Source organism: Gambusia affinis, linkage group LG01 (genome assembly GCF_019740435.1).
Source record: "Gambusia affinis linkage group LG01, SWU_Gaff_1.0, whole genome shotgun sequence".
Lineage (NCBI taxonomy): Eukaryota > Metazoa > Chordata > Actinopteri > Cyprinodontiformes > Poeciliidae > Gambusia > Gambusia affinis.
The window spans coordinates 42,203,157-42,216,280 of NC_057868.1; the positions used below are offsets into that span (position 1 = coordinate 42,203,157).

General features: G+C 39.1%; 2 protein-coding genes across 9 annotated transcripts in view; one reads left to right on the forward strand and one right to left on the reverse strand.

Annotated features, from left to right (window-relative positions):
- The window catches only part of cntn3a.1 (contactin 3a, tandem duplicate 1), a 93,411-nt gene extending 88,234 nt beyond the window's left edge, over positions 1-5,177 (forward strand). Inside the window, exons 22-24 of the mRNA XM_044115159.1 lie at positions 576-688; positions 3,024-3,192; positions 3,844-5,177. Of these exons, the coding sequence (XP_043971094.1) occupies positions 576-688; positions 3,024-3,192; positions 3,844-3,935 (374 nt within the window). The 3' untranslated portion in view covers positions 3,936-5,177. The remainder of the gene's footprint in view (positions 1-575; positions 689-3,023; positions 3,193-3,843) is intronic.
- A 154-nt stretch (positions 5,178-5,331) lies between these two features.
- si:dkey-178k16.1 (band 4.1-like protein 1) overlaps positions 5,332-13,124 on the reverse strand; it is a 43,276-nt gene continuing 35,483 nt past the window's right edge. For 7 of the 8 annotated variants that reach the window (XM_044125652.1, XM_044125643.1, XM_044125625.1 and 4 more), the window contains 7 exons: positions 12,130-12,579; positions 11,715-11,936; positions 11,560-11,619; positions 9,563-9,652; positions 9,379-9,459; positions 8,660-8,776; positions 5,332-8,585 (listed from right to left, as the gene is read on the reverse strand). In XM_044125652.1, coding sequence (XP_043981587.1) covers positions 8,660-8,776; positions 9,379-9,459; positions 9,563-9,652; positions 11,560-11,619; positions 11,715-11,936; positions 12,130-12,579 — 1,020 coding nt within the window. In that variant the 3' untranslated portion in view covers positions 5,332-8,585. The remainder of the gene's footprint in view (positions 8,586-8,659; positions 8,777-9,378; positions 9,460-9,562; positions 9,653-11,559; positions 11,620-11,714; positions 11,937-12,129; positions 12,580-13,124) is intronic. The other variant, XM_044125662.1, reaches the window with a different exon arrangement.

Genomic DNA, 13,124 nt, shown 5'->3' on the forward strand with positions numbered 1-13,124 from the left:
ATTCAGGACGTAAACTGATATTGATATTCTTTCCCAGGATAAGGGAACTACAGCTGAAAAACTCAATAAGGGATTTTTCACCCTCAAAATATGCGTAGTCAGTGTTATAAATATTTTTTTTGTGTGCACAGATTTATATGTAAATATCTGTTACATTAACTTTCAGCGTGTTTCATCAATCTGGGCAAAGATGGATTCTTTTCCTCCCCTTTTATTGTACCTTGAATGCACCATTCACATACTTTATGGGTTCTGCAGTGTACATTACTGTGTCAAAAGCATATGCACAAATATTTAGGCATGCTCAAGAGAACCTTGTGGTGCAGATTATTAAAAAACGGGGAAAAAAAACACTTTTCAGTCAGGGATGTGAGATTTAATCATGTTTAGCTTTATTCGATGTTGGATGTTTGAAAATCTTCCATCCCTTCAAGAATACTTTCCTAGCAGAGATCACTGCTAACAGAGGCTTTACAAACTATCGACAAGTTCTTGTGTATCTGAGTTACTTATTTATTCACCCACTTGTTGCTTTTCTTCTTGCACTCATGCCACACCCTGTCGTCCATTTGCAGCTCCCAGTCAAGCCCCAGTTAAAATCATGTGGAACACTTCCAACTCCAAAGTCATTCTGAGGTGGGACCAGGTACACGCCTTGGAGAATGAGTCCGAAGTCACGGGATACAAGGTAAAAAGTGGAGAGTTTCACATTTTCCTATAAAGAGGCCGCACCTAGGAGGAATCACAGTTAAGAAGAAGAGTGCATAGTTTAATACAGACTTATAGTCTACATAAGACTATAAGTCTACATTTACATAATTTTTAAGACTATTAGTGTGTTGTGAAGTTGCATTAACTTGTAAATACCTTTATGCTCTTTAAATTAGCTGGTAAACAGCATCACTAGAAAACAACTGAAACAAATCATTATGTAACTCCGTTTAAAGAGATGGGAATGTTTTCTAGATTCGTCATATTAACAAATCTATGTTTAGGTGGTTGTTTTTCCTTTCTGAATGTCTCACACGTTAGTAATATGTGATTTTCATTTTTAGCCATGAGCTTTCTACCTTCTTACATCCTTACACAGAACATTAAACTCTCATGTTGAAGAAATCTTCAGCTGACCTGACAGTGTCCTTTAATACCATTACATACGTTGACCTCACTGGGGCTCAAAGGCAAGGAAACTCAAGAGACTCAAGTGGGATTTCAAAAGGCAACATCTGAACTCAAGCAGCAAAAGGTTATGCGCAAAAAACAACAAAAAAAAGAAAAATCAGCCCTGCACAGGCTAAGCACAGGAAAATACAGCTGTAAACCTTTAGAAAAACAACTGGGGAAAAATTTTTGAATGATTACTGGATGGTTAAAGTCTGGCGAACAACCACGGCGACATAAGTGGGGTTAGAAACGGCAGACATGGGGAGCAGCTGTGGGAGGCAGGGGTTGGCGCGAGGCCAGAGCAGGCAGGAATAGATCAGACCGAGATATAGTAGCAAGAGCCAGAAAGACAAGACAGATAAGTATTTCATGATAAAGCAAGAAACCAGAAAATATTTATGACTAAAAGGATTTATGCTCATCTTCACACTGTAAAATATTGATGTACAAATACAAAATATTGTCTACTCTAAAGCCCCAGCACTTTGTAAGCATGAAATACATAAGAAAAGTGTTTTCTTTTCAAGGTAACCAAGGGGAATAATTTACTATACGTGATCAACACATTTAAGTATTTCAGTGTGTTTGCTTAACTGTGGAATATGTAATATTGTAGAAAATGACACCTCTATAAGGGTTCAATGAAACACTTTATGCAGAGTGAATAGGGAGCAGGGGAGGAGTTTTTAATAAAGAAAAATGTCGCAAATCAAGGAATCTACCGGTAATAGAAAAGCAAGAATTCACCCACAGTGGACTTTAGACATTATTATAAGATGTGACATAAACCAGAGAAAACTAAAAATATGCACTTCCTGTGATAATAGTAAGAATAGAACAGAGAAATAACACAAACTTGAACAAAATTAAGTAATCAGGAGGCAGACTAAGGAGGAAATCTATTTATCAATATCCCAATTAAAATCTGACTAACAGGATTTTTATCTCGGAGTTTTGATCACATATAAATTCCCGAAATCCACTTTGTAATCTGTACAAACTTCCTAGGTCTAAAATGAGAAACTTCTATCAGCCTAGGATTCTTAAGGCATTTCATCATCAATATTAGCCTATCAAAAAGCATTAAGATGATGGAGAATTTACATTTATTAATCAATTCAAAATTATCTATATCTGCAAGTGGATTAAAAAAAATAGATTTCATTCCCCACCCTTGACAGTTCTGTTCTTCGTTAAATATCTTTCAGTTCAATTGGCGTAGCACCAAATTATAAAAAAAAATAAAAAATGTTAAAGTTTCTTACAAGACCTACTCCTGAATAAATAATACTCTGGAGTAGAATCCAAGTTTTTCAAACTAATTTCAGGTTCATTAAATTCTTTTTAGTAAAACACAATCATATTGTCCCAGCAGCTGCTTACAGTCCAGCTCAATATTAATGATGATATATTACAATCAAAGCCTGTAGTTAAAAACCAGTTCCAAAGAGTTACTCACTTTGTGTGTGTTGATCAAGCATGTGGCGACAGTGGAAAGGAACTGTCTTCTAACAAGACGAATCCTCCAGCACGAGGAAAACTGACTGATGTATATTGTTGAATGTCGATGATCCAGATAGTGTTTTATTACAATAAAAAGTTGCTCTACAGTAAGCAGAGCTCAGTAGGGGGTAAAACAGAGAAAGCGTCCGTAGCACAAGCAGTAATTAAAAAGTCCGGATTAATGAACTGCATCTTCACAGCTTCACCGAAGAGGCCATTGCAAATGTTTGCTGTGTACGATTGAGAGACTTGTTTAAATCTGATTACTGGACATTAATATAACCCCTTTATTTGATGCCAAGTGCATGGAATGACGTGAAGCCACGACACACACATTTAAACTCTGTTTCCTGTAGGTGATGTACAGCCAGGACAAACACAGCCGCCCTAGCGTGGTGGAGACCAACAACACCTCCTTGGAGTTGTCGCTCCCAACCAACCAAGACTATGTCATCCAAATTAAACCTTTCAGCGAGGGAGGGGAGGGCATCAGCAGTCGCCAGATTACCATTCCTAAAGTGGAAGGTATGACGGCGATCGCAATAAAAGTCTCTTTAAAATGCATGTTTATACTATTGTTAATATGTGAATTTTCTAGTTTCTAGGGATTTTATGTTTCATTTTTTTCTCGTCTGCTGCTTTGTAGCTTATTATTCTCTTGTTTTTACACAGTAAGACAGTGACTTTGAATAATCTCATTGATGAAAGTGTGAACATCCACTTAAACCCTCTAAACATATCCCACAGTTGCATTTAATTGATAAACTACTGCATGTTTCCAAATGAGTCATTTTTCACAGTAAATCCTGCTAAATGATTTTGTTTTTTTATCAAAACATTTTTTTTTTCTCACACAGTAGCCGTTAAATTTGTATCTTTTACGCACATCATCAGGTAGCAGAATGGTCTCCATTGTGCACTTAAAACTGAAAGTGGATGTTTGCTTTTGATCAAAACTGTTGCTTCACTAGTGTCAGTCTTCAAGCTCTTCCACAGTCTTCATGAGCTCGCTTGCTGTGCTACCGCCATCTAGTGACATACAGGTGTACTCACACCAAACAGTTCAGATAACCGTAAAGGAAACGTTTTGATTATATATTTTAGATACAACACTTTTGTACATTATAGAAACAAAGCTTTGGTTTTGTTTAATTGTTATCTGATTCTGTATTCCAGGTTCCATAGCGACGGGAGCAGCTCCGAAGTCCTTGGGATTTCCAGCGGTGAGCTTTGGAGCTGTAGTTCTCACAGGCAGAATGCTGCTATGACAAACACCCAGAAATTACAGCTTCTTATTCAGAGTGGAAGGACAGCAGGTCAGAGACGACACAAGGCCTGAAGCCTAATTTCCCTTCTCCACCCTACCATGTCTCTCCTCTCTGGCCCACAAAAGGTCTTCTTTGTGAGGAAGATCCTTTTCTTCACTTTTCTAAAGTGGTTGCTGAAAGGAAGCGCCGCTTTCAGAATTTGCTTTTATGGAACCGAAAGGGACGCCTTGACTCGACTGACTCCAGCCTTTTTTGAAGAAGAGTTTTTCTCATCTACTTTCTAACTAGTGGATATTCTTGTATGTTTTTCACCTTGGCGGATAAATTAGGACATGTACATGCTTTCCCAAAGGAGTTGTGCGGGTTCTTTTCTAAAAGGAGTTATTTAGTGGGTGTACCACTGAGCTTTTCCTTCAGAAAACAGAACTGAGAGTGGAGGCGACCTACATCGCTTATTTGCTTATCTAAAGTGGAGATTTACTGAAGCTTGATTGGAGGTATGAAGTCTTTCTCTTTGAGAGGAAATGATCATCCCATCAAATGGAATAAAAAAAAAAGAAAATGGGGATTAAGCTTCACTGCTTTAAAACAAGACAGAATTTGGGACCTTTCTGTTCTTTCCCGCTTCAATTCCTGACATTACAAGTTGCCATGAAACTGACTGGAACCAAAGTGGCTGCCACAGTGCAGCTATACCTGTTGCATCGTGGGAAAAGGCAGCCTGTACTCATATCGCTTAATTTCTATCAAGCAGCTGGCTTGTGTAAATGTCCCATCTTGCTCCATCATCAGTGTATAACCAAGACATACATGTATGAAATCCTCAGGTCCCAAATGAGCCTTAAGTCTTATGATTACCATCCGACTTATCATTCAGGACTACGTTTGTTTTTGTTTATCCACCCTGTATCTTAGCTCTCTCTGAATCATATCTTTGAATGTTTCGAACCTTGGGGGGGAAAACTAAATGCTTTTTGTCGTCTTTCTGTCCTGATGAGCATTGTTATACAATATGTGGTCCCGTTTTCTGACTTTTCTAGCATAGTTTATATCAAAACCAGCTCAGTGTTTCGCTGTCGGTTGGTCAGTGTGTGTGTGTGTGTGTGTGTCTAGCACACACACACACGGTTTGAAAGAATCAGTCTGCTTTGAATAAAGATCATGTCATTTTCCTCATTTCTGTCCCCGTTGTAACGTTGGGCCAAATGTTCTTTAAATTAAAAGTGATGCCTTTCTTTTCGCTCATGTGGTTAAGATTTTGACACCCTTTTGCATCACTTCTACATCTCTACCTTTTGCCTTCTGAAACATTACACTAACATAAAAATGTCCATTGTTGACCTAAAAGTCACTTCAATTAGCTCATGAATGTAGTTTTTCAACAAAGTAATGCTTATATAAAGTGGATGGGAAATAATGGATGGCTTTCAAAATGTTTTTTTTTTTTTTTTACAATTTAAAATGTTAAAGTATGATGGAACTGAGACATTTGTCATTTGGCCCTTTATTCTAATACCCTGGAATCAAATACAGTACAAGTAATTGCCTTCAGATGCTACTCAATTAGTAGTGATGCATTACAGTTGTACTAAAAAAAAAATCAACTGGAATGTCTCCCCAAAGTCAAATTTCCCATTGGGAAAGTGAGAGTAACTAACTTTTTCCAGTTAAAAACATGCAAGGCTGACTTTGCATTTCAACATGGCCGCTCCTCACATCGACATTTGTAAGCTGTGGTGGAAACGGGTTCAGTACAAGACAAACATGCAAGCCCATCTAGTCAATGATACATGTAGCGCCTGCAACTCTACACTGAACAAATTAAAAGTGGTGTTTGCTTATAGAAAGTAAAGCTTAAAATTATGTTCATAAGAGGTACTGTAAACAATATCTATAGGCATTGACAGGCTGTTGAAAGTTGGGATTTCAAAACTTGAAATCCCAACTTTCAACTATGTTAACTGGAATGGTGATGTCAAACCCAACCCCGATTTCCAGGGAAACTGGAATGCAGCATGAGAGTGCAACTATAAGCCAATTGATAGCTCTTTACAATTAAGAGATTTAGATTCACTTTCTTCCATTGCAATTGCAAATTTAAGCGTAAAGGAAAGAGCTGCTGCACACATAATAAACAGGACTCATCTTCAGCTTTCTTTCGGTCTTTATTTGTTGTTTGGATGAAGCACAATGTACAGCAAAGACACAGCACCAAGCAATGGAGAGCAGCAGAGCAGAGGACATGGAGCGGAGAGACAAGAGTTAATCAGACACGGCTTTCCCAAGCTGTGTCTTCCTGGATATCAAACGTCCACAAACGTGCCCTCTTTTCAACCTATCCTGGTCAGTCTGTCCCAACAGGCTGCTCCAAACAGGATTTGATTTACGCAGAATGTTAATGTGAATGGTGAGAAGTATTTCAGCTGGGTTCGCTTAGTGTTGATGCAAAGCTCAATACTTTTAGGTAACTGGTGCCCCCTAGTGCACATCCTGCCCATGGTCATTCACTAACGTACTTCACGTCTTCTACAATCCACCAAACGGCAACAAAAGAACAGCACAAGGGATAAAAAAAAGGCTGCATTTCTCTTTCCTTCAACCCTCCAGCTGGACACTGCCATGTCATGTTTTTTGTTTTGTTTTGTTTTTTACTCTTTAAAAATGCAGAACCAAAATCTGAAACACAACAGAAGTTACACCACACGTGAACATTGTAAAGTTTAGTGTTTGAAAGCAAAAATCATCAGTAGTGCATTCATAAACCTGACATGACAATGTGTTGCATTGTCCTATTTTTAATTTGCTGAATGTATTTTTTTTGTCTCCATGGTGCATAAATTTGATTAAAATATGAGTTTGGCAAACAGGCAGAAATTGTATTCATTAATTGTTTTTTTTCCACATCTTAAAGACAGCATACTTAAAGGGAAACCTTGTCATGCCAAGTTTATGTATTTCTCTCTGGCACTTCTGCAATTAAAAGGACCTCATTTATAAAAAAGTTGTTTTTTTTTTTTGCTTTTTTTTTTTTCAATACAAAACCGCCATTTGTACAATTTTACTGCTATCTCAATTGGCACATTACACGTCTGTGGCATTCGACTAACATTCATGTACTAAATCCCACACAGCTAAAGGTTCAGAGATGTTTCTCCTACACTGTATTCTACTTAGGACGGCGTACTTTACATGACACATCAGAAGAGTTCAGATGCATAATACCATGTAAGCAAAACAGTTTTGTTGCAAAGTATTGTTGCAAGTCAGTAACAAAAAAAAAACAACAAAAAAAAACAGTGCAACAAAACGCTGGCCTGCAAAACCTCTGACGTCCCTTAAGATCTAAATTAAAAACAAAATGAACTGATATGTTTAGATATCTTGTACAGCACCATCAAAAAGGCTCAATCATAATGATTCACTTTCACTGAGTTTCCCGTTATAGAGTAGAACAGATATTCCCGTTCCTTCACTAAAAGAATAATTGTGAATATTTGAGCCTAAATCTTTATGATCTGCCAGTTTGCTTCCATCATAATCTTCCTTCTGCATCAACATCCATTTTTATAGTCTTATTACAATCCAGTAATGCAAGAAATTATATCATGCAGACATTATCTCAAATACTACTTTTACCGATGCAGCTGTGTTTTGAGTCTACTCTACGAGCTTTACCGCACAAAACCAAAGTGGCTTTTACACCCAGATGGACTGTGAAAGCTTGTCTAAAGGTAGGGAGAGGAGAGAAACTTGGGCTCAATCTAAAGCATCATTACTTCACACTGTTCTGAATCAATCCAACAGCTACACTGTGCAACAGCAGCTCCTGCAGCATGTATGCATCCCTGCATACTTGCCACCCCCACGTCAAGTTAACAAACACGCAGAAAACAAGTTGGCTGGAAAAGACAAAGGGACTTAAAGTAATCAGGCAGAGAGACAAGAATCTCCTTTAATCTGTCTGAACGATGATGATCGCGCGATCATCATCGTTCAGTCAAAGGAGTCGTTTTCTCCTTCAATCGAAGTAGAAGTGGAGAAGTGGCAACTTTTCAGGAAATTATTCAGAAACCTTCTTTTCTGAATTTGTTATTGGCTACTTCATAGATCAACAAATGAACAAATTCAGTTCCAGATACATTAGCAATATTAAATTAATTGTCGATCAGTAAGATATTCCTAAATTTCGTTCTATGAAATCTGAAATATGAGCGCCGATTATTCCACAGTGATTAATTTAACAGAAATCCTCAAACTATAACTTCCTTTAAGGAATACTCAACTAAATGTTTTGAACATCAACGTCCTGAGAGGTTTTGCAGGGGAATTTGGTTGAATCATGATTTTAAATGTTCATCATGTTTTTGTATTTTGTTGGGCGGGTTTGCAGGAAGATCATCGTCTGAAGAGCGTGAATCATACAGCATTTTTGCAGCTTGACTATGACTGGCTCCTTAGAACAAAACGAGAGGAAATGCTTCAAATCTGAAAGTTTTAAAAGGTCCATTTCACCATTGTACAAGCGGATCTCTGTCCGGAGCCCTGCTGACAGTCATCTTATGTAGTAGGGATGGTGTGGGTGGCGTCTTCAGCTCAGGTACTGACACCTCTGGTCCACACGGGGGCACTCTTGCTCCAGTAAAAACGAGACTGAGGATGAGACGAGCCACAATCACAACCTTTCAAGACAGAGGCGTCAGTCAGAGCCACGACAGCGGCTGTACCTATGTGGTGCCATGTCGATCCTCAGCGGATGGTTCGGTTTCCCTAATGACGACCGCCTTGGTCACCTGCATGTCTGGATGCTGCTGCTTGGCTTCCTGTATTGCAATAGCCAGAGCCTACAAGGACAGGAGGAGCCTCGTGAGACACTGAAGACGATAAAGATTTTCAGCTTCAGTTCAAAATACACTTAAAGTTTACATGAAACACATAGGCAGTGATGGAATGCACACTTTGTTTCAGCTGTTTATTAGTCATTTTAAAGAAGCTGTTATTGTCGCAACATTTTAAGCAAAGCCTTGTCACATCACAGTTAGCATGCCACAACGCATTTACTTACTAAAACATCATAATTAATTTGATTAATTTTGAGAAAACTCCATTACTTGTAGAAGATACATTGAGAATTTAAGTGCAATTAATAAGCGCATTAATTAGTGACTTACTAATGTTTTTAATAATCTTGTTTGCCTGCAATAAATAAAAATGTTGCCACGTTCTATTCAAGATTTCCCCTTCCAAATTTAGCTGAAATAATAAATTGTAATTGCTTTTAAGATCTGGATATATTTAAAAGCTCTTTATGGACAATTTTATCATCTTTCAGTTTATTTTCCCTACATTTTTCACTTTAAACTGTGTTTCAAGTCTAACCTTTCCACAGATCACAAGTATTTCCTTCTTTTTGGATTCAGTTTTATTTAACTCTTTCCTGCCTCACCTGCTCTTGGTCCACGTCATCATCTCCAGTGATTATAATCCTCTTTTCAATCCTCGTCTCAGAGTATCCACCTTTCACCGTCTGCAACACAGAGTTGGCGCTAGGTAGATGAGTAGCAGATAAAAGTCTTTCAACAAATGCGAGACGATTGCACGTGCTTTGTTTTTTTTTTCTACCTCCGTACCTTTGAGACGTGAGTGGTTGCTGAGGTAACGTTTTCAGCGACAAGGATAGGCGAACCAGCCGACTCTCTTCCAAAACCGCTTCTGTGCACCTGATGAAGCAAAACGCAGCCAAGCACAAATTACTAGATAGTTAGCTCAATACTATTAAAATTTCTGTCCCATTTGCTAGCGACCTTCCAGGGAAATGGGCATTATTAGCCTCCGAGTCTTTTGTCTATAGCTAAGTAGCCAAACACATATTAAAATTACAGTTGTATTCAAGTAAGAGCAAATTATTTTCCTAAATGGCAAAACAAACAAGCCCAAAAGCCCAGCAGTCATAACATGCATGTGCTAATTTTGTTATTGAAACTTTATTTCAAAGCAGTGTATTAGAAATAACAGAGTGGTGTTCAGTGAGGTTAATTCCGGTGGTGCAAATTTATGGACAAAGGTAACAAATATTAATGTTTATCATTAATACATTCCTTTGAAACATGCATAGAAATGCTCTCAGACACTTCGGTCAGATGTCTAACAACGCTGCCTCATCCTATTCCTCTGCTGTGCCCTTCATGTTTTCTAGACAGAGGCGTGTCATTCTTTCACTTAGTGAAGTGTCAGGAGTCAGGATTCCTGTCATGGAGCCAGGCTACTACAGCTTCATTACACTTGATTCTCCCCAAAGTCCTTCAGGTCTCTTCTCCTAACAGTACGGTAACATTGGAGATAAATATTTGTTCTGCTTTGGAGACCCCTTTCTGAACCCTGGTCAGAATGAACACCGTTTAGTCGGGATGATGGTGGCGACAAAGAGAGGGTTGATTCGCTCCTCCAAAAGAATTTGAGTTTGAGCTCACAGAAAAACATCCTTGACCTGAGTTAGGGCGGCTTTAAAGAAGATAACTTTTAGAAAAATGTGTTTGTTGCATATTCATTTAAACAGTCACCGTGTCCTGACTTTATAATATGGGATATAATCTCTGCAAAAATCTAGGTCCTATGTCTCCTCCCTGTGGTCCTCCAGTCATCTGCAGAAATACACCGCTCCCAGTCAGTAACAATCAATCAGAGCCAGGAGAAATGTCTTGGTGCTCATGTACACACCGCTCACACCCTCTCCCTTGCTCTCTGCTGCACAACATCTCCTCCCTCACTGCGGAGCCTGCCGTGAAGGTTAGTTTGCGTCTCTACCATTAGCTCAGCTGCTGCAAACCGGCAAGATTGAGCTTGTTTGTGCTGTGAGGGGGAAGGTCTGAGCAGCACATACACAGCTGTGTTTAACAGCATTAAGACCTTCCTCCTGGCTCTGATGGTTGCTTCTGACCAGAAATGATGCATTTCTGCAGATGGCAATAGCAGGACATTGAAGAGTCAGAGGAGCACAGCATAGCAGTCTCCTGTTATGCTGTCAGAGTATTGTGACAGTTTTAATAAATATGTAACATATATATTTTTATAAAAGTTACCTACTGCATCTTTAACAGAGTCCCCCCTGCTGAGGCACTTCTGACATTGGGAACAGAAGCCCTGAAGGCAGCACGGTATTCACTTCTCATCTTACTCAACTAATAATTCACTATTTTATAATGGCAAAATGTAAACAGGTTTGTATGCTTTCACAAAGTGCTTCTGGAGTCATAATAAATACAAATATTTCCAAAACATCACAAGACACCATAAAAAAGTCAATTGTTTCCAGCACAATACAAGCTGCTTGATAAGTGCATCACTGTGGACAAACTCTGAGTCTGGTTTGTTTCCATAATGATGAAAAAAAGCTATCAAATGTTGTTTGAGCAGTTTTTGTTCTCTTCTCCCCTCTTTTGTGTGTATAAGGTACAAATGTTTTAATTGGGCTGTCATTTAAATAGATTAAGGGCAACATCTGCTTTTGTTTCAGTGTTTCTGGTATGTAAGAAATGTTGGATGAAAAAAAAAAAGCCTCATTCACGTCTGTCAAGTGATTGGATAAAGAAATGACAGCAGGTTTAGCAGGTGTCCTGTTTATACTCACTGGAGATGTGCTTTGTCTCGTAGAGTAAGAAACCTCGCTTAGCGACGTGATGCCATGATCCTTGAACAGAGACCGAGTCAGAGTCACGTGTTTTGCTCAAAGCAGATAACTTTACATTTCAAGTTCTGATTGCATCAAAACACCACGAGCCCAACCTGATCTGTGAACTCCACTATGGTGGTGGTGAGCTCTGACCCGTTGGGCTGAGTCTCTGTCCTGGTGTCGGTCTTTCTCACTGTTGGGGTGGGCATGACATCACTGGCCTCTCTGCTCAGAGGCGCTACTGTAGGGAGGCGACTGGCTTCTTTGTGCAACTGATCTCTGTCCACTGATGATGACACTGGCACTGACCTCTTTGGTTTTTTAGGCACAACAGGCTTGCAAAAACAACAAAAACAAAAGACAAAAAAAGAAAAAGACAGATTTGGTTTGGTTTCTACTTGTACAAAAAGCACCTCAGTAATCTTTTGATTCTCAAATATTTAAAATATTGAGGATTCTTAAAGAATTATATCCAAACAATGTGAAAGGAGTACAATATTTAATGCATAAAGCTTCTGAACAGTCTACCTGGCCGTCGGGTCTTTTGACATCTTGTCGGACTTCTGGTCGGATCTCTGGTCTGACCTCGGGTCGGACTTCTGGTCGGACCTCTTCAGCTTGAATAAGTTTGGCCGGAGGGCTGCCACTAGCTCCTCTGCTGAGAGGAGCGGACACTAACGGAGGCGGCGGTTCAGGGGGGCCTTGCTGCTGGAGCAAGTCGATCCCGAAGCGCAGCCCCCCGTCGGGTGAAAGATCCCTCTCTCCCAACTCTGACATACCCCTGGAGAACTCCTCCATGCCCGTTTGCAGATCTGTAAGGACGGTGAAATCTACTTCAGCCTCAAGGCTGGAGGTCGAGCTAACAGTGATGCTGGAACACTTGCGCTCGATGCCCAGGTGGGTTTCCTTAAGGTAGAGGATGTCATGGTCCTGGTCATCCTCAGACACAGAGCCTAGCCGTCTCTCCCATGGTTCCTTCTATAGAGATAAACAAACAAACAAACAGAAATGACATTGAAATTATCTGTAAGTTTGGATGTGCTTTTTGAAAACCTAAAAGAAGCAACATCATGTGAGTAATCCCATCAGGCCATCCCATAAATAGTCATAAATTTTATTTTTGATTATTCGGTTTTATTTTTGTGCTTCTTTTCATATGAGGAAGCATCACCTAAATTTCACTATAATATATATAAAGGGTTCTAATCGTTTTCCCCTTACCAGCCAAGTATATTTTACCCTTTACCATGATGTTGAAAGTGTTGGAGAGACTTTTTTGACTACAGTAGCTGTTGATATGTCTGTGTCACATGACCTGTTCTGTGATGATGTTTGATATCCACAGTTAGCAGAGGTAGTCATTAAATTTTGAGACATTGAAAGCAAAGCCCTATATTAATGAAGCCAGTGTACAATTTCTATATGTACTGATAGCACTCAAAAAAGTCCAAAAAGCAATTATCAGAACAGAAAGATAACACGCTAACGTGTTTATTAAGGCTTATTTGCACTTTAATAAACTT